This window comes from Dunckerocampus dactyliophorus, chromosome 1, assembly GCF_027744805.1.
Source record: "Dunckerocampus dactyliophorus isolate RoL2022-P2 chromosome 1, RoL_Ddac_1.1, whole genome shotgun sequence".
Taxonomy (NCBI): domain Eukaryota; kingdom Metazoa; phylum Chordata; class Actinopteri; order Syngnathiformes; family Syngnathidae; genus Dunckerocampus; species Dunckerocampus dactyliophorus.
The window spans coordinates 4,656,022-4,677,011 of NC_072819.1; the positions used below are offsets into that span (position 1 = coordinate 4,656,022).

The 20,990-nt window shown below is 39.4% G+C and overlaps 2 protein-coding genes across 2 annotated transcripts; one reads left to right on the plus strand and one right to left on the minus strand.

The window, feature by feature from the left end:
• Window positions 1–6,105: 6,105 nt before the first annotated feature.
• Window positions 6,106–9,555, minus strand: LOC129186603 (tubulin alpha-1A chain). The gene is made up of 4 exons (XM_054785020.1): window positions 9,403–9,555; window positions 8,494–8,716; window positions 7,778–7,926; window positions 6,106–7,187 (listed from the first exon to the last, which is right to left on the minus strand). The coding sequence occupies exons 1-4, from the start codon at window positions 9,403–9,405 to the stop codon at window positions 6,207–6,209; spliced, it is 1,356 nt and encodes a 451-aa protein (XP_054640995.1). The 5' UTR covers window positions 9,406–9,555; the 3' UTR covers window positions 6,106–6,206.
• Window positions 9,556–16,417: 6,862 nt separating this feature from the next.
• On the plus strand, window positions 16,418–20,979 carry LOC129186597 (tubulin alpha-1B chain-like). The gene is made up of 4 exons (XM_054785006.1): window positions 16,418–16,558; window positions 17,798–18,020; window positions 19,170–19,318; window positions 19,873–20,979. Exons 1-4 carry the CDS (start codon window positions 16,556–16,558, stop codon window positions 20,851–20,853), a joined length of 1,356 nt encoding a protein of 451 aa, XP_054640981.1. The 5' UTR covers window positions 16,418–16,555; the 3' UTR covers window positions 20,854–20,979.
• The last annotated feature ends 11 nt before the right edge of the window (window positions 20,980–20,990 follow it).

Here is a 20,990-nt window from a genome sequence, read left to right on the forward strand (position 1 = left end):
TCTTTTTTTCAAAAACTATTTTCACAGGAACATATTTTATTTTCTAACCGATATTTTTTTCATTTTCTTAAGAATAATTTATTCCCAGCATTAATTTTATCAAAAATCAAGAAAAGTTTCTTAATGTTTCCCAAACTTTTTGGAAATTACTTTGAAAGAACATTTTAGGAAAATATTTTTTTCACGAGCTTTTTTGGGGGAAATTACGCTGTCAAGAAGATTTTTGGAATAATTTTTTCAAAAACACTTAGAACTCTTGAAAATTAGGTCAACTCTTAGGAAAAAAAAAAAGTCCTCATTCTATGACAATAGTGGAAGCTTGGGGGGGTGGGGGGTTGGGGGGTGAATAAAGAAGTTGTTGAATGTTTGCGCACCAAAGCACAAGCTGCTTTCTGTTTTTTTTGTGTCTGCGGGGCGGTTTGGCACACAGGATGTGTCCGGATATCCACCATAAAGATAAGATTCAAAATCATTTGCATGCACGTTGCCATGGCGACAAAGGGAACCATAAAACCAGCAAACGTCACATCGGAAAGACCAAACCTTTTAAACTGTCGACTGTCGAGAGTGCCGAGAACACACACACACACACACACACACACACACACACTGGCGTGAGGTTAGCAAGCAGCTGTTAGCCTTGAAAACCTTGTTAATAAACTTTCAGGGTTCTTGACGCACCTCTCGTTAGACCGTGCCTAATGTTGCGTCCCGTGACGTCAGCAACGAAGCTAACGGAGGAACATCTGCGTTACATAAAAGCTGTGACAGCTGCGAGCGTGCGCACAAAAGAGGAAAGTCCTCGAAGACAATGGCAGGAAGCGTCCTGGGCTTCATCTCAGAACATTTCATGTTTTTCCTGGAAAAGACCACAAACTTGTCCACTTATAGCACAAACAATGAACAGATATACAGTATATATGTAGAGATATAGATATAGATATAGATATACAACTTAACATTTGCAATATGGTACAGAACAGATACATACCGTGCATACATAGGGTGGTGCAAGGGTCAAGGGTCAAGGGAGAAGACATTACGTTTTGGTGAGGATCTGGACAGAGGGGAAGACACATACAGGAAGTTATTTGCACGTATTCCATGGATGCAATGGATCATTTTAAATCATTTTAAAGGGAAAAGTGTCACTCTTACAGTACGAAGGCGAAAGTGCTCATCTCACCACAATCAAGTCATTTTTACAGGATAGATTTTTAATAAAGTCGCATTCAATATTTTATTATTTGAATCGTTAAACAAATCTACCCAAAAAATGATCTCATAATCCCGAGGTTTTTTTTTTTTTAAATAATGAAAATTTTAATCAAATAAAATACTTGACGAAAAATACTTTTTGAGGAAAAAAACTATCCTTTGAGAAAAGTATTTGTGATTTTATTCTAAAAGAATAAAATCAAATTAAACAAAAAAATAATAATCTTTAAAAAAACGAAGAAAAAATGTCTCAATTTTTAAAAATAACATCCATCCATCCATCCATCCATTTTCTATACCGCTTCTCCTCATTAGGGTCGCGGGGGCATGCTGGAGCCTATCCCAGCTGACTTCGGGCGACAGGCGGGGTACACCCTGGACTGGTCGCCAGCCAATGGCAGGGCACATATAGACAAACAATCATTCACACTCACATTCATACCTATGGACAATTTAGAGTCTCCAATGAACCTAAACCTATGAAATTAAATACTTGAAAAAAATACTTCTTTTTTTAAAAATCCTTTGAAAAATAGTCGTAATTTATTTTTATTTTTAAAGTAAATAAAGATTGTAAAGATTTTAAAATATATTTAATTATTTAAATCTTAAAAAAGAAAAAATGTCGTAATCCTAGGAGATATAAAGTCGGATTACAAAAAGAGAAAATACTTTTTTTTTCGAATCAAATTAAATACTTTTTAAAATATATTTTTTGAGAAAGAAATTACTCTTTGAGAATAGTCGTAATTTACTTGCAAAAAAAACTGACTTTAAGATTTTTTTTAAATCTCATGACAATATAATCTTAATTAGATTAAAAATTAAATTAAAATCTATCAAGAAAAAAGTAATTCTATGACAATAGTTATCTTTTTTTCCCAAAAAATGTAGAATTTTCTTTTTTTTTTTTTTAGTCATGACCTTTGGAAGTCATATTACGGAAAAATTAAAATCAATGTTTCAATATAGAAAATCTGAATCTTAACTAAAAAAAAATTTTTTTAAGTAAAAAAAAAAAATCCATAAAATTTTTTTCCAGAATCCTAACAAAATAAAAAATTTTAAAAAGTCAGATTTCATGAGAAAAAAATCCAAATTTTATGAGGATAGTCTAAAAAAAGTCATCATCCTATGAGAACGAATAAATAAATAAAATAAAATAAATGTTTAAATGTCTTTTACAACACAACAACCTTTATGTGGTAAAGTTCCTACTTCCTCCCAAAAACACAAACTTTGCGGAGGACGAATGAGAAATATTTTTGCGTAACTGTGTCCCATGTTTTTGTTATCGTTGTTGACGGAGGACAAAGAGAAGAAGAGGAATGGAATCTGGCTGAAGTGAAACTATTCCTTCCAGCTGAGTGGCAGCTGTGCTCGTTCTCTTTGACATTTTCTCTTCCAGAACTTTCTACTGGCACCGAAGCGGGCAAAGTTTAGGTTTGGGGTTTGTCTTCGCCCGTTTGGACGCGGCGTCTGCCAGCTAGCTTGCACACATCCAGGAAACTTTGAGCGCATGTGGAAAAAAACACAACATCCCCAAAAAATCATTGAGGAAAAATGTGAAGAAGAAAAAAAGCGCAGAGCCAGCATGTGTGAGTCAGCGATGGCGACGGTCCCGGCCGGGGTTTCAGAGTCCAAACAGAAAGCATCAGAGGCCTGCGAGGACACGCTGGAGTTTCCTGGAGGTGTTCGGCTCCGCCTTCAAGGCTTTGGAACGCTTCCTGCTGCTCCTTCCCGTGCATTTGGGAAAAACAATCCCCGCCCTTCTCCAAAGCGACGGCGGTGACGGGAAAACCTCGAAGAGACGCAAATCTAAAAGCAACATTGTTTGATCTGCTTCCAGGTCACATGTGCTTCCAATTGTTTGCCGTCAGTGGAAACTCCAAAGTCAAACATCCCCAAAAAGGCTCTTTGAACTTGAGCAAAATGGTAAAAGATTTTTTTTAAGACTCAAAGGTCAATGAAATCTTGGAGTTTAAATCATTCAAAACTTCATCAAGGTTAGAACCAGCAAATGATAATCTTGGGACAATAAAGTTGGATTTTTCTCAAGAACAGAAACCAAAACCCAGACCCCCCAACTCTAACTATAAACATAAGACCACCAGAACCCTTAGGTCTTTCCAAAAGCCTAAACCCACCAAAACTCTACTAACTCTAACTAAAACACAAACCCTACCAAAACCTGAACCGAAACCCTAACTCTAACTGAAACTCAAACCAAAACCCCAAGTCCCACCAAAACCCTAACCAAAACTCAAACCAACCTAAAACCCAAACCCCATCAAAACCATAACTCTACTCAAAACCCAAACACCACCAAAACCACATCTTTAATCAAAACCCAAACCAAAACCCAAACCCCATCAAAATCCTAACTCTAAATAAAACCCAACCAAAAACCAAAACCCGACCCAAAACTAAATTCCTAATCCTAACTCTAAACCAAAACTCAAACCCAAACCAACACCCTTACTATAACCAAAACACGAACCAAAGCCCCAAACCCCACCAAAATATAACTCAAACCAAAACATGAACCAAAACCTTAACTCTAACCAAAACCCAAACTCCATTCCATTTTTCTTCCGCTGATCTGGGTCCGGGTTGCGGGGGCAGCAGTCTCAACCAAAACACCAACCAAAGCCCTAAACCCCACCAAAACATAACTCAAACCAAAAAATTAACCACAACCTCACCAAAACCAAAACCAAAACCAAAACTCTAACCAAAACCCCGACCCGAACCAAAACCCACAACCCCACTAAAACCCTAACTCTAACAAAAAGCCTCACACCAAACATAAGCCTAATTATAAGCAAAAGCCTACTGTAACCCTAACAAAAAAACAAACTCTAACTCCAAAACTCTCCCCCTAAAACTCTGACATTAATCCTAACCCTAACTTCCAACCTTAACCCAAACTCTACCCCTAAAACTCAAACACTAATTCCAACCCTAATCCAAATTGTAAACTGCAGAGTGTAAAACATAAGCAGAAATACACAAAAGACGAGCGAATGAGAGTCGGTGTGGTGAATGTAATTGGCTACTTTTCATGACTTAGTGAAAAGCTTGAATGAGCATCTTTCAGTGTCTTTTAGTGTGTGATGTTCTAAATGTCACCAGTTTTAAACTTTGTAAGACCACACGTCACGTGTGTGTGTGTGTGTGTGTGTGTGTGTGCGTGTGTGTGTGTGGGCAGCCCAAGATGGAGGAATTTACGGGTGGGAGGGTGTCAAAGGGTGACATTGGACATTGTTGTCCCTCACACAGAAAAGACGTTGTCCTGCTGGGTGACAACAACCAGCATGAAGACAAAGCTGATTATTCAGCATGAGGGCTCACTATGTGGCAATGACGTCAGCACGCCATCTTATTCTACGCTGATCTACATCAACAGCATCTTCAGTGGAGCCCATTATACACACATCACCACCAGTACTGTAGACACCACTGCCAGTACAACCAGGCAAAATCTGGCAGTAGGTTGTTGAACAACAACAGAACGCTCCTGTCATGTAGAGGATCTAGCATTTTTGCAGTTGTATTACAGATCTACTGCAACAACAATCCCAAACATGACAGAAGCGCTCTTTTTCAGGACGTCCAACCGAAACCGCATGTCAAAGATCCTCTATGTCTGGTCTGAGGCCGCCAATTCACGTGCCACAGTTAAGTATCATAAACATGTACTGGCAACCACTGTCATGTTGGGATGCTGCCCTCTCGTGGTCAATCATCTCAATGACAAGAGAATAAATAGGTGGTTCTGTCTGGCGTTAGCGTAGTAACGTACCATAATGTTTAAAAATAAAAGGTATAATGTGACGTAAAAGATGACTTACAGTCTGAAAGTGACCTTGTAGGTTTACAGGCGTACTGTGGCTTTACTAGACTTTCCCTATAAATATCAAACTTATCAACAAACGACATTTTATGTGCTTTTAACAAAAATGTGTGCTTCATTCGTTACTTTGGCCTTCTTCCTGATTAGATTGTCGCGCCCATCGCTGACCAATTAGGGGATAGAGCGATCTCACGTGGCTCACCACGACGCATTTAGGTACGCTTGCATTTTTTGCTGATCGTGTGAACAGAAACAAAAAACAGATTCTTAGCAGAGAAAAGTAAAAATAACTTGTGTACATTCGGAAGCATACTAGTACAATCAATGACTAATATCACAAAGCAAATACATTCAGTCCTAAATTTCTTCACATGGCCAGTTTAGCATCTGCAATTGCTATTTGTTGGTTGTACGCATCACAAAAGAAACTGTAAAATACTGCAGATTACTTTTGATTTTTTTCCGAAAATGTTACATTTTGTTGAAGGACAAAGCCGGATGAATTTAAGAGTCACAGTGTGTGTAATCCTCCTTAAAGTTGCATTCCTGACGTTTTTCGCAGGTTGTTGTTTAATCCTCCATAACGTTGCATTCTTGACTTTTTTCTCCATAAATTGGAGCCTCTTGTACTGTGTGTGGCCCATTAACACAAATAAACGACTCACAATACCGGTTTAAATTACTGTCACCTAATGAGATCATAATTCAAACTGGAAGGAAAAACAGCAGGTGGGCGCTATCCTGTTGTTACGAGCTGAAGGTCACCTTTATCCTGATCCTGGTTAACCACCAGCAGAGGGCGCTGAAAGCTTTACAATTCGCCACAGAAGTAAAAAGACTGTCATTTATTCCAGGCTGCTGAGCTGGTATTCCGTTTGCACTGCATGAATTAAATATATTTTATACTAAGCTAATTTACACATACAGTACAGCTGAGTGTGTCTAGGACTTCTATACCAAAAAAAGAGAAAGTTTTTCAAAGTTCAAAGTAAAACAAAACATTATGCAGTGTTTCAATAAAGACAAATAGCTCCACATGCCATGTTTTATTCAAACTTCATGAACAAGTCAAACTATGAACTGACCAACAACATTGGAATGCTTCTGAGAACAACTTCACCGTTTCTTCCATTTAATATTCTTCTCCTTCCTCCTCTCCTTCGCCCTCGATGGAGTCGACGCCCACCTCCTCGTAATCCTTCTCCAGGGCGGCCATGTCCTCCCTGGCCTCGGAGAACTCTCCTTCCTCCATGCCCTCGCCCACGTACCAGTGGACGAAGGCACGCTTGGCGTACATCAGGTCAAACTTGTGGTCCAGGCGGGCCCAGGCCTCGGCGATGGCGGTAGTGTTGCTCAGCATGCACACGGCCCTCTGGACCTTGGCCAGGTCTCCGCCGGGCACCACGGTGGGCGGCTGGTAGTTGATGCCCACCTTGAAGCCGGTGGGGCACCAGTCCACGAACTGGATGGTGCGCTTGGTTTTGATGGTGGCGATGGCAGCGTTGACGTCTTTGGGCACCACGTCACCACGGTACAAGAGGCAGCAGGCCATGTACTTGCCGTGGCGGGGGTCACATTTCACCATCTGGTTGGCGGGCTCGAAGCAGGCGTTGGTGATCTCGGCCACGGACAGCTGCTCGTGGTACGCCTTCTCAGCGGAGATGACGGGGGCGTAGGTGGCCAGAGGGAAGTGGATACGGGGGTAGGGCACCAAGTTGGTCTGGAACTCCGTCAGATCCACGTTGAGGGCGCCGTCGAAGCGAAGGGAGGCGGTGATGGAGGACACGATCTGACCGATGAGCCTGTTCAGGTTGGTGTACGTGGGACGCTCGATGTCCAGGTTCCTGCGGCAGATGTCGTAGATGGCCTCGTTGTCCACCATGAAGGCGCAGTCCGAGTGCTCCAGGGTGGTGTGGGTGGTCAGGATGGAGTTGTAGGGCTCCACCACAGCGGTGGACACCTGGGGGGCCGGGTAGATGGAGAACTCCAGCTTGGACTTCTTGCCGTAGTCCACCGACAGACGCTCCATCAGCAGGGAGGTGAAACCGGAGCCGGTGCCGCCGCCGAAGCTGTGGAACACCAGGAAGCCCTGGAGGCCCGTGCACTGGTCGGCCTGAGGACACAAGACCAAGGACATGGATCAAGACCGCTAATAGTCAAGGTGGAAATCACCATTTGAAAGAATTCTGAATGGCTCTGGTCATATTGAAAAGTCTTATTTCCATGTCAGTATTCTTCCACAGCATCAACAGCGCCTCCGCTCCTTGCAAACAGATTCTGCACTCCTCTACTTCACAATGTTCTCCCTAGTGCAGGGGTCACCAATGTTTTTTCTTGCGAGAGCTACTTTTAGAAAATGAAAATGGCCACGAGCTACTTATTTTTGTAGAAATGATTTTCATACCTTATTTCAACCCAAACAGATCAAATATGCTTGTTTTACCAAAACATTGACAAAATGCTGGTATCCACAACTCACATTTTATGTTTCAGAATACTTTTCTTTCTAGTGTTCTCACATTATTAACTGAAAACCTGAATGAAAAGCAGGCTTGCGGGCACCTCATGTGGTCATGGGGGGCTACCTGGTGCCCGCGGGCACCACGTTGGTGACCCCTGCCCTAGTGTTACGCTCTGGCTTCCTACCCCGATCAGAGGATCCGTATCAGGAGAAAATAAGACACAATTTGCGAAGCTACGCACCAGTTTGCGGATCCTGTCCAGCACCAGGTCGATGATCTCCTTGCCGATGGTGTAGTGTCCACGGGCATAGTTGTTAGCGGCGTCCTCCTTGCCAGTAATCAGCTGCTCGGGGTGGAACAGCTGGCGGTAGGTTCCAGTGCGCACCTCATCTAAAAAAAACAAAAAAAGACAATATTCAATACAAGTTAGTGGCATTAACCCTGAAGGAGGTCCTTAAACTCACTCACACATTTGACCAAAAAATGGCAGCTTCCAGAAAAAGGGAATTTTAGGATTATTTGTTTGTAAAACTCCACCATTTTCTATTTTAAAAAAGCCAAATGGTTAACAAGGTGTAAAAGTTTGCTGCATGCATTGAATGGGGAAAAGCAGCGCCATCTGGTGGACATAAACATTTTTAAATGAAAGCCAGTAGTCCAAATTGGAATGTTAACAAAGGGGATTGTAAATTTATGTGAAGATAAATTTATTTTTTTGTTAAATGGGACATTTTTGGTCACAGGGGATAAATGTGTCACTTTTTGGTGTAGATTTGCCATTTTTAGTCAATTTCAGGAACATGGCAATGCTAAAATGTGGTAAAAAATGAACATTCATTTTCAAATTATTCCAATATCAATTCAACAAAGCCAAAATATCACAAAAAGAACAGACTGGATGGCACAAAATGTCTCTTATTACTAAGAAGAAGCAGCTATGCTGGACAACGTGTTTACCGATGACAGTGGGCTCCAGGTCCACAAAGACGGCTCTGGGCACATGTTTTCCAGCCCCAGTCTCGCTGAAGAAGGTGTTGAAAGAGTCGTCGCCTCCTCCGATGGTCTTGTCGCTGGGCATTTGTCCGTCGGGCTGGATGCCGTGCTCCAGGCAGTACAGCTCCCAGCAGGCGTTGCCAATCTGAACGCCAGCCTGGCCAACGTGGATGGAGATACACTCACGCTGTGGAGAGACAATTTAAGAGTTATTTGTGGTTGGAAAATAGCTAGTGGAGCATTCCAATACGTCACAGTCTCTTTAAAATAAAAAAAATAAAAAATCAAGACCATCAACTTTTTGCCTGGTGTGATTTGACTTATTATGACTTGCATTCTCATTTTTATAGCTGACTCTGCAGACGTTCCCCGACTGTAACCATGGCGACAGCGACCAATACCGTACAAGACAGGGCATCAGTGTTACTAGCATGAATGTTTTAAAGTCTTGTGGCATGGTGACAGCGCCCCCAACCTCCCGCCCCCTTCCTCCGCTGGGATTGGGTGTCTCTGGGCGTGGGTGACGTCAATCATCCTGGCCATCGTCCCCCATCAGACTTTAAAACTAAATACTGTCAACGGAGCTGCTAATAAAGTTTCGGTTGAGGAAAAAGGCAGCATTTACGCGTAAAAAAAAAAGTAAACTACCGCTTCATCACGCAGTGCCGTTAGCCAACCCAGTACGTGTCCACCCTGGAGTCACTTTATAACAAAATGTAACACATTTTGAACACAATTATGTGCAAACTGTATCACCGTTGTTTGTAAATATCCACCATTTCCCCCATCCTAATAATGCCGACCTCTCTAACCGGCTACTTGATTGGACACAAACACGCAAAGTATTCTATTAAGTTTTTAAACAAATCTTACCATTTTGCTTCGGTTGATTGGTGAGAAAGGAAGAGGTTAGAAGACGGTCCGTTGAGGGATGTCTTACAATTCGACAATAATGGGGTCGATGTAAGAGGTAATGGCGCTCGCCCGGGTGTACGTCGCTATTTATTCCAGCGAGACCCTCGCGCCGCTGCCGGCTGTGGCCGTCATTGGCCGAGCGCCGCCGCGGCTCGTTTTGACTACTCACTTACTATTGGTCCGTGTCCTGTCAGTCAAATATGTGCAAGCCGTACGCGCGCTTCTATTGGCCAATACGAAGTGCGGTCACACAAACCTCCTCCCTGACCCCACCCGGCATTGTGCAGCTGCAAGCGTGGAGGAAAAATGCTGCGTAATTTCATCGTGATGCTAGCAGCAAAGGCAGGGCCTAGATTGACATATGGCAGGAATAATCCCGACTAAAACAAACTGTTTAACCTACTAACATTATTAACTGGACCAGGTTTGTCTGTAGCATTACGATCATGTCATTATTTGTCAACAACCATGACTGATTTTTCTGAATTAAATCCTGGATGTCCCACAGTGAGGACTTTTTCCTAGATTCACACAAGTAAACGACAGTGTTATTGATCTCTGTCGCCTGCATAATACATGGGATTGATGTCGGGACACCTGCCAACTCAGTACTCATCAAGCTGCAGTCCACCCATCCTCCACTTAAAGTCGGCCTACATTACTGTTAACGTTCGCTTCACTCAGCAAAAAGCAGCCCTGCGGTGCCATCATGTTTTATTTAATGATCAATGCATGCAGAATATCAATCATCTCATCAATTTGCAGCCTTAACTCATTATTATGCCAAAAAACTTCATTTCAGCAGACAAACGAGGTCAACCCGTCCAGTCATAGAAAGGCACAGATGGCCCAACCCCCCCCCCCCATCCGTCCTCCTCCCAAGACTTAACGGTTGCCAGGGGGATGAATAGTGCCGTTGCCTGGTTACAGCCCCAGTGTCCCGCATAACACTGCCTTTATCTGCTTAGTCACATGACCCCGGCTTAAATAGCAGCCACCCTGTAGCAGCTGCCCCCGCGAGGACTGCCGGGGTGGGGCGCGCAAGGCGGCCAGGCTGTATACTTGAGGATGTTCATCTTTGGGGAATAGCAAGAAATAAACAGCGTGTGCAGTGTGGCAGCAAGTCGAGAGCTGACTACAAAACAGGCCTGCAGTGTTTAAAATGCTCAATAAACAGAAGGCGCTTTCAACGACCTAGCGCCTCGGTTGCTAATAAAAAAAAAGGAGTTCTATGACGGGCCGCCCAAGGCTGAAAAGTTCTGCCCGTACACTTAATAAAGCTTCAGTGATGGCCACAGTTTGACCCCAGAACAGACTATTTCTATTCCTTCATGTGGTAACGCATCCAGCATGTGTCGCTGGGGTTTGCGTTGACTTTGGCGGCAGGAAAAGGAGCGCTTCCACCTCGCCAACATTCTCCGCTCGGAGTGCAGCTGCTGCCGTGGACCCTCCCTTCGCTACAGCTGCTGACAAGGAGGAGTAAAGAAGACCAGAAAATGGAAGCCAAAGCTTCACTTCCTGTTGTCCTATTCTTTCATCACAGAGGAGTATGTCGAGTAATTCGACTTCAGTACACCATATAAATAACAAACGTAGTTATAATAAACCCACAGTACAGTTAAATCAAGTGAAATAAGTACAATAAAAGTGACATATTTTACTTTTTACTCATGGAGAAGGAGGGAGAGGGAAGGAGGGAGAAGACACAATATTTTTCTGATGCTATTTTAGTCCACTTGTTCAGATTTTATGTCCATTATCTCGCTACACGCTCATGTTTTTGCAAATGTAATATTCTGTCATACTACAAAAAAGCCAAGGAAGTTAGGAATTAGGTAGGAGTTTTTCTATTCAATTCTATTTTCTATTCCATTTTTAAATAAAATGTCTTGTCTAGTTCTTCTGTTGTTGTTGTTTTTTTAAAAGAAAAATCTCTATTATAAGGGATTAAAAAAGACTAAAAGAAATCATTTTAAAAAGTACAAAAATGAAATATTGCGAGTGAAAACAAAAAACTGGGGGACAATTTTTGTTTGTGCGGGGGAAAATGCAAAAGCATTGCATTGGCCATTCTTTTATTGCAAAAAAAAAACCTGACAAATCATTTTCAAATTGTAAAATAAAAAACCCATTACATTAAAAAAATGAAATAGAAAGAATAAAATATTTGGGGGAAATCTTTGCGGGAGAATATATACAATGTATGTATTGAATTGCTTGTTTTTATAACTTGTAAATTATTTATCATAGGTATTTTTGAGAATACACTACATATAGATATTTATGTAACATCTATATCTATATATATATACTGTGTGTATCTGTGTGTGTATATATATATATGCTGCAAACTAAGTATACTTACAAAAATAGAAATAATGATTGTTTATTTTCATCAATTTACAAAATGCAAAGAGAGCGAACAAAAGAAAAATCTAAACTACGTACATCAACATTTGCTGTCATGAAGCCTTTGCCTTAAAACCAGCATCAAGTCTTGTATCAGAGCATCGATATCGCATGCAGGCTGAGACACAGCCATGAACTGAAACAAACAGCTGTGTTGGATGCTTAAAACTGGGCGAGGAACAGCCAAGCTCTTCTACCGAGGTGAGGTTGTGGAAGGCAGTTTCACGTCACACAGCAACAAGACACATGCTGCATCAGCAAGGTCTCTCCTAGAGAAATATTTCAAGGCAGACTGGTGTTTCAAGGCGCGCTGCTCAAGCCCTTTTCAAAAAGCTTGAAGAAACCAACCTTGAGGATCGCAGGCGCAGTGGTCCGCCAAGGAAACTTGGTGCAGCAGATGAAAGACACGTCAAGATCATTCCCCTTCGAAATTGGAAGACGCCCAGCTGTGCCATCGGGTCAGAACTGGCAGAAACCAGTGGGACCCACGTACACCCATCTACTGTCCGCAGACGTCTGGCCACAAATGTTCTTCACGGACGAGTTGCAGCATTCCTCCGACATGGAAACAAGGCCAAGAGACTCAACTATGCACAAAAACATTGGAGGTACAGAAACATGGCAGGCAATTGCGAAGCTTGGTGGAGATTCTTTGCAAGTTTGGGAATGAATTTCTGCAAATAGTTGAAGATTGCAGCTAGGCAGATACTTATCCATCACGCAATACCACTGGGGAGGCGTATGATTGGCCCCAAATGTATTCTGCAGCAGGACAATGTCCCCAAACATACGGCCAAAGTCATTGAGAAGTATCTTCATCATAAAGAACAACAACGGCATGACCTCCAGAGCTCTGATCTCAACATCATCAAATGTGTCTGGGCCTGCATGAAGAAACGGAAGGATTTGAGGAGGCCCGCATCCACAGAAGATATGTGGTTAGTTCTCCAAGATGCTTGGAAGAACCGACCAGCTGAGAGCAAGTGTACCTAGAAGAATTTCAGCTGTCTTGATGGCAAAGGATGGACACGCCAAATATTCCATTTGATTTTGATTTCTCCTGCTCTTTCAATGCATTTTGTTAACTGATGAAAATGAACTATTAACACTTCCATTTTTGAAAGAATTCTTAGTTCCAAAGCATTTTTTCATACCTGCCCATTACTTTTGCACAATACTGTGTATATATATATATATATATATATATATATATATATATATATATATATGTATATAATATATATATATACTGTACAGTATATGAGGACTAAAAACATGATCATTTTTAAATTCTAAAAATGACATGAAAACAAAAAAATTGAATTAAATGTTTGTTTGTGCAGGGAAAAATATAAAAACATTGGCTTCACCATCCTCATAAAAAGAAATAATTTCAAGATTTTTTTCAGGAATACTGCATGTATTTCATTGTTTTTATTTTTAAAATGTGAAAATGATTTATTGTTGGCATTTATGGGAATATATACATATTTAATATCTATAAATATAGATATACAAATATTTTTTTAAATTATATAATATTAAAAAACACAGATAAAAATGATACAAAAATATTTAAAAAATGAAAACATTTGGGGGGAAATTTTTTTAAATATGACGACATTGGATTGGCCATCCAAAATAAGAGAAAAAAATGAAAACTAGACGCAAATAAATATTTAGGGTACATTTTTGAGGGGGGAAATATAAATTGTATTTGTTTCTATTTAATTTTTATAATTTTTTTGAAAATATTATTTTATAAGTATGCACCTCCACCGACACTCTTTAACCATGTAGCTCCATCCATCCATGCGTCTATACATCCATCCATCCATCCATCATATAACTGTGATAACCTGATATTTTTTTCATCACATAAATGCTCTATGCTGCTTTCTAAGCCCCTAAAACAAAACAAGACAACGCAAACACGCCACTGTCTTCTGTTCCGCACACCACAACAACCCAATTCAGTCATTTTCGCTTCCTGGACGAGGTCAGAAGGGAAAGGAAACACACCCATAAAACCTCAGAGAGAGCGAGAGAGAGATGGAGTGATGTGGAGAGGTCACGTGATCGGCCCACTGGATGACATCATTGCAGAGAAGGAGGACAAAGAGGGAGGAGAGAGGAGAGGAGGGCGAACCTGTACTACACTGCAATATAAGACACACAGCACAGTTTGTTCTATGACACGACTGCTAATGTACATAATGTACAATATTTACAGTATATGTAGTGGCTACTAGAAGGCACCTTCAGCAATGCTATCAACACCATACATAATTACTTCAAAAACATATATTCTAATGTACTTCACTATTAGTGTATATACTAAATACTTTAAATATTTAAAATACTTATTTATTTACTTAGATATTTTCATATACTATATTGTAAATAAAAATACAATTAGAATATAATTAACCTGATATAATATATAATAAAATGAAATTAACAACACAAAAATATATCCTGTATATCAATAAACATTAAAATATATAATATAAAATATAAATATGTAATATATTTTATATATTTTATAATATTTAATATATAACAAATACTTGAAATATTCAAAGTAAAATATTTGCTTATATATTTTAATATACTGTGTTGTAAATACAAATAAAAATATAATGTAAATATAATGTAATAAATCCCTTACAATATATAATAAAATAAAAATTATAACTATATTATATACATTAATATATAAATAAAATAAATAAAATTACCTAATACATAATATATAGTTAATGTATAGTATATTGTAAATAAAAATACAATTAGAATATAATTAACCTTTTATAATATATAATAAAATGAAATTAATAACACTAAAATATATGCTGTATATAAATAAACATTAAAATATATAACATATCATTATATCGTATTTAATATATATAGTAAATACTTGAAATATTTAAAGTAAAATATTTGCTTATATATTTTAATATAGCATATTGTAAATAAAAATAAAAATATAATGTAAGTATAATGTAATAAATCTTTTACAATATTTAATAAAATAAAATAATAACACAAATATATTATATATTTATAAATAAACATAATATTTAATGTATAGCATATTGTAAATAAAAATACAATTAGAATATAATTAACCTTATATAATATATAATAAAATGAAATTAATAACACTAAAATATATGCTGTATATAAATAAATATGAAAATACATAATATATAATAATTATATAATATTTAATGTATATAGTAAATATTTTAAATATTTAAAGTAAAATATTTAAATATTTATTTGCTTATATATTTTAATATACTGTATTGTAAATATAAATATAAATATTGTAAATGTAATGTAATAAATATTTTACAATATGTAATAAAAAATAACATATTAATAACGAATATAATTAACCTTATATAATATATAATAAAATGAAATTAATAACAGAAAAATATATGCTGTATATAAATAAACATGATATAATATAATAATAATAATATAATATAATATTTAATGTATATAGTAAATATTTGAATGTAAATATTTAAATATTTGCTTATATATTTGAATTTACTGTATTGTAAATAAAAATATATAAATATTGTAAATGTAATATAATGTAATAAATATTTTACAATATGTAATAAAAAATAACACAAATATATATTAATAACCATTAAAACATGTTTAATGTAATAATTATATAATAATTAACATGATAAAACAATAATTAGTATTTTTAAAAATAGTTTTCTAATAGTTATTAATCTTTATATGTATATATAAATATACAGTATATATATATATATATATATATCATATTATTATTTAAAAGTAATTATCTTTTATTTTATATATATATATATATATACATATATATATATATATACATATATATATATATATATATAATAAAAGATAATAACATACAAGTAAATAAAACATAAAAATATAGAATACACATAATAAAAATTATTTTTTAAACACCCAAAAAAACATTCATACTATATATTAATAAAAATAACATTAAAAAGTACAATATAATACAAAAATACATATATCATTGGTTAAAGTAGCAAAATATAAGTAACAATATTTCAATGGTGTGCAAAATATATATAAATATATCATATTAGAGAAAAAAATCAGATTAAAACCCAAACTAGTAATAGCGTGAGCACAGCTGCGCCATACTGCATTTCTACTTCCAAGCAGAGATGCTGCCTATTGATTTGTGCGTGCCACGCCTAGAAAATGCACGCTTGCAACGCTTTGTTCATCTCTCTGCAGCGTGTCTGCTACTCCTTTTGTCAATCACCTCATCTCTGGTTATGCATAATGAGGCATCACTGCAGAAAAATCCATATTTAGAGTGGGGGGTGGGGGGGTTGAGGGAAAAACACACATTTTTCACCACAAAAACGAAGAATATTGCAGTTGCTCCCCAGGATTGAGCAGACGGCAATGTACAAACTCACCATTCGGGGGCAGCAGAGTCCACTTGTGCTGAAATCCGGCGAGGGTGGTGGTGGTGGTGGTGGTGGGGAGGGGGGTTATAAATGTGCAGGCACTTCCCTACCATTCAGCAGTTGTTGCATCGACCCCGTTGGGTACAACACGCAACGCAAACGTCTCCCTAAATACTACAGGGGAAAAAAGCCCTTTCTTCCTCCTCTCTGCTGCTTTGTCACCTCCAGACGATAACATGGTGAGTTCAATGACGCCTTTTCTTACAGGTAAAATTAAAGCTTGTCGAGTGGCTGCTTGCAACACGACGTCACTTTACCTAATTTGATGTTTAATTGGCACTAATTAGCATATATGGAACGCGGTTTGATGACGTAATCGGGTCTTATTTTTCATTTGATGCAGTGGCACGACATGATTGTGTGTGTGTGTGTGTGTGTGTGTGTGTGTGTGTGTGTGTGTGTGTGTGTAAATGCGAACAATGACTGCTGGTGCTCAAAATAAAAAACATTCAGAAAGAAGATTAATTATTTAATATTTTATAAAAATGTCTGTCAAAATTTCTGAATATTTGGCCTTAATTGTGAAATACAAAAAATACTAAACGAGGTACCTGACAATGACCTGACGGTGTGTGTGTGTGTGTGTGTGTGTGTGTGTGTGTGTGTGTGCAGATGGCCAACAATGACTAGTGGTGCTGAGGAGAAGCGCACAATGAAAATTTGAAGCCAAAAAAATATTTAACAAAACGGATTAATTGTGTGATTTAAAAAAAAGAAGTTTAAATTTGTGAATATTTGGCTGTTCGTGTAAAATGCAAAAATGTAAAAATGAGGTACCTTATAATGGCAGGGAGTGGCAAGACTGAGATGATGGTGTATTAATTTTTTATTAATTCATGCATTCACCACTGAATAGATTTAAAGCACAAAAGCACGTACTTTGTCTGTTTTAAATCCACCACACATGCCGTAATTATTCCAAAAAATGTATTTTTGCATTCATTTAATTACATTATAGACGGTTTTAAACGGTACTACGGTATGAACAGTCCTTAAACGTCAAATGAAACCATGCACTGCCTCCCCCGGCCCCATTTTCCCCCTTAATACAACGTCGTGATTGTGCATCCTCAGTGGAGTGGAGGAGAGCAAGTGGAATATTCCAGAATGTGAGCCTGAACGCGCATGTGCTGCCTCATTTGCATTTCCTTGCCAGAAGAGCAGCGTTGTGTCTGAATGACAGGAGCAAAGCGAATGCAGTGGCGGGGGGTGAAAAAAAGATAACAAAAGGGCGTTTTTCCGACGTGGGAGGATGGGGGTGGTCGATGTTCGAGTCCCCTGCGGGTTGTCATGCAGCAGGGTGGCGCCTCATGCTGCCATACCTGCAGCAACCGGTAGAGGGAGCGGTAGCACAATTCAATATTCATGCTTTTGAAATATAAAAGTCAATGTTGTCTCCCCTCACCGCCTCCCCGCAGCGTGAGTGTATCTCCATCCACGTTGGCCAGGCTGGCGTCCAGATCGGCAACGCCTGCTGGGAGCTGTACTGCCTGGAGCACGGCATCCAGCCTGACGGACAGATGCCCAGCGACAAGACCCTGGGGGGCGGCGACGACTCCTTCAACACCTTCTTCAGCGAGACCGGGGCTGGAAAACATGTGCCCAGAGCCGTCTTTGTGGACCTGGAGCCCACTGTCATCGGTAAACACATGTCATCCACCATAGCTGCTTCTTCTTAGTAATAAGAGACATTTTGTGCCATCCAGTCTGTTATTTTTGAGACCTTTTAGCTTTGTTGAATTGATATTAGCACAATTTTCCAGTGAATATTCACTTTTAGAACATTTTAGCATTGTCATGTTCCTGAAATGAACTTAAAATGGCGAAGCTGCACCAAAAAGTGGCACATTTATTCCTCGCGAGCAAAAAAGTCCAGTTGAAAATGCCATGAACAAAAAAAAAATAATCCCGCAGTCGTTAATTAATGTTTCAGTTTGTTGTACTGGATTTCAACCTGTAATTATTTTTTAATTTGTCCACCAGATGGCGCTATTTTTCCCCCATTTAAAGCATACAGGAACATTTCTCGCCTAGTGTCTGCTGGATAATGGTATTTATGTACAGTATATATAGTATGTAAAAAAAATAAAAAGCAGTGGAAATATGCAAAAATACTGGCCTTTCAAGGGTTAAAATTCCCAAAATATAATTAAGAAGTGATACGTATATTTCAGGCTGAAGTAGTTCTAAAAGATTGATGAGTTAAAAATGTTGAAACAATCAAATATATTTTTAAATATTTATAATATATATAATATTTACATAAATACATATATAATCATGTTATAATTTAATTATTATGTATAATATATATAAAAAAGTATATTTTTGTTTATATATAACAATATATAGATAATTCCAAAAATACATATATATAATAATGTTACAACAGAATTATTATATATGATATTATATATTAAAATATTATATATAATATAAAATAATATATTGTATATATTACACAATATTTACATAAATACATACATATGTAAAATGTTATACTTTAATTATTACATATATAGTAAGCATTTTATATATTTTGTTTATATACAATAATAATAATATATATAATATTTACATAAATACATATATAATAATGTTATAATTTACTTCCTAGATATAATATATTATATAGTAAAAAAAGTTTATATATTATATATATATATTTACATAAATACATATATATCATATTTTTTGCATCAGTTTTTGGGAAACTGACATTTTTGGGAATGAGTTTTAAGGACTACCTTCAGGGTTAAGTCCCACTAACTTGAACGTTGTCCCCTTTAGATGAGGTGCGCACTGGAACCTACCGCCAGCTCTTCCACCCCGAGCAGCTGATCACCGGCAAGGAGGACGCCGCCAACAACTACGCCCGTGGACACTACACCATCGGCAAGGAGATCATCGACCTGGTGCTGGACAGGATCCGCAAACTGGTGTGTAGCTTCACAAAGCGTTTGTGGCGCCCCCTATGGGTTGTGTTGAGAATGCTTTGGATGGCATGCTAGCAAACACGCCATACGTTTTGTCATCCTTAGACAAATGCCCAATGACTTATGGACAATTGGTTGCAAAGTCCCTCTCACATTTTGCTGGATGGCGGCCATGTTTTTCAACCAATCCGGCTCAAATTCTGCACACATGTGCTTGACAGTCCCCTAAATGGGTGTACCAAATTTGGTGATGATTCATCCAACCACCCAAAAGTTACAGTGTGGCGTTTAGTCAAGTGCATTGATCCAATCCAACTCATGGGGATCAAATTTTGGGGTTTTGATAACAGCGCCACCATGTGGTGTATTTGTCAGAAAAATAATAGCACATGCAACACAGCAGGGGTGCACGTTTTGGCACATTTAATCCCTTTTGTGAGAAGCGTTTCAGGAGTAGAAGAGTGACTCAAAGAAATACACACGGTCCAGGAGAACAGGCTGATCACTACTTTCCTTATTAGAGGTCTTGATCCATGTCGTTGGTCTTGTGTCCTCAGGCCGACCAGTGCACGGGCCTCCAGGGCTTCCTGGTGTTCCACAGCTTCGGCGGCGGCACCGGCTCCGGTTTCACCTCCCTGCTGATGGAGCGTCTGTCGGTGGACTACGGCAAGAAGTCCAAGCTGGAGTTCTCCATCTACCCGGCCCCCCAGGTGTCCACCGCTGTGGTGGAGCCCTACAACTCCATCCTGACCACCCACACCACCCTGGAGCACTCGGACTGCGCCTTCATGGTGGACAACGAGGCCATCTACGACATCTGCCGCAGGAACCTGGACATCGAGCGTCCCACGTACACCAACCTGAACAGGCTCATCAGTCAGATCGTGTCCTCCATCACCGCCTCCCTTCGCTTCGACGGCGCCCTCAACGTGGATCTGACGGAGTTCCAGACCAACTTGGTGCCCTACCCCCGTATCCACTTCCCTCTGGCCACCTACGCCCCCGTCATCTCCGCTGAGAAGGCGTACCACGAGCAGCTGTCCGTGGCCGAGATCACCAACGCCTGCTTCGAGCCCGCCAACCAGATGGTGAAATGTGACCCCCGCCACGGCAAGTACATGGCCTGCTGCCTACTTTTCCGTGGCGACGTGGTGCCCAAAGACGTCAACGCCGCCATCGCCACCATCAAAACCAAGCGCACCATCCAGTTCGTGGACTGGTGCCCCACCGGCTTCAAGGTGGGCATCAACTACCAGCCGCCTACCGTGGTGCCCGGCGGAGACCTGGCCAAGGTCCAGAGGGCCGTGTGCATGCTGAGCAACACTACCGCCATCGCCGAGGCCTGGGCCCGCCTGGACCACAAGTTTGACCTGATGTACGCCAAGCGTGCCTTCGTCCACTGGTACGTGGGCGAGGGCATGGAGGAAGGAGAGTTCTCCGAGGCCAGGGAGGACATGGCCGCGCTGGAGAAGGATTACGAGGAGGTGGGCGTCGACTCCATCGAGGGCGAAGGAGAGGAGGAAGGAGAAGAATATTAAAAAGGCAACAGAAAACGGCGACAAATGCATCCTCCAGACACCCGTCGATGGGTCCGTTAGCAGTTTGGCTGTTTGAAATTCCTGAAAATGTGCATCTTGGCTCCAAATAAAATCTGTGACAAGTGACGCCGTTTTGT

Excerpts from the sequence above, each read along its gene's own strand:
- LOC129186603 (XM_054785020.1), bottom strand. Across the intron at positions 7,927-8,493 it reads CCTGGAGCCCACTGTCATCG|ATGAGGTGCGCACTGGAACC; the intron begins GTAAACACGTTG and ends TGTTTTTTTTAG. Across the intron at positions 7,188-7,777 it reads TGGACAGGATCCGCAAACTG|GCCGACCAGTGCACGGGCCT; the intron begins GTGCGTAGCTTC and ends TTGTGTCCTCAG.
- LOC129186597 (XM_054785006.1), top strand. Across the intron at positions 18,021-19,169 it reads CCTGGAGCCCACTGTCATCG|ATGAGGTGCGCACTGGAACC; the intron begins GTAAACACATGT and ends TGTCCCCTTTAG. Across the intron at positions 19,319-19,872 it reads TGGACAGGATCCGCAAACTG|GCCGACCAGTGCACGGGCCT; the intron begins GTGTGTAGCTTC and ends TTGTGTCCTCAG.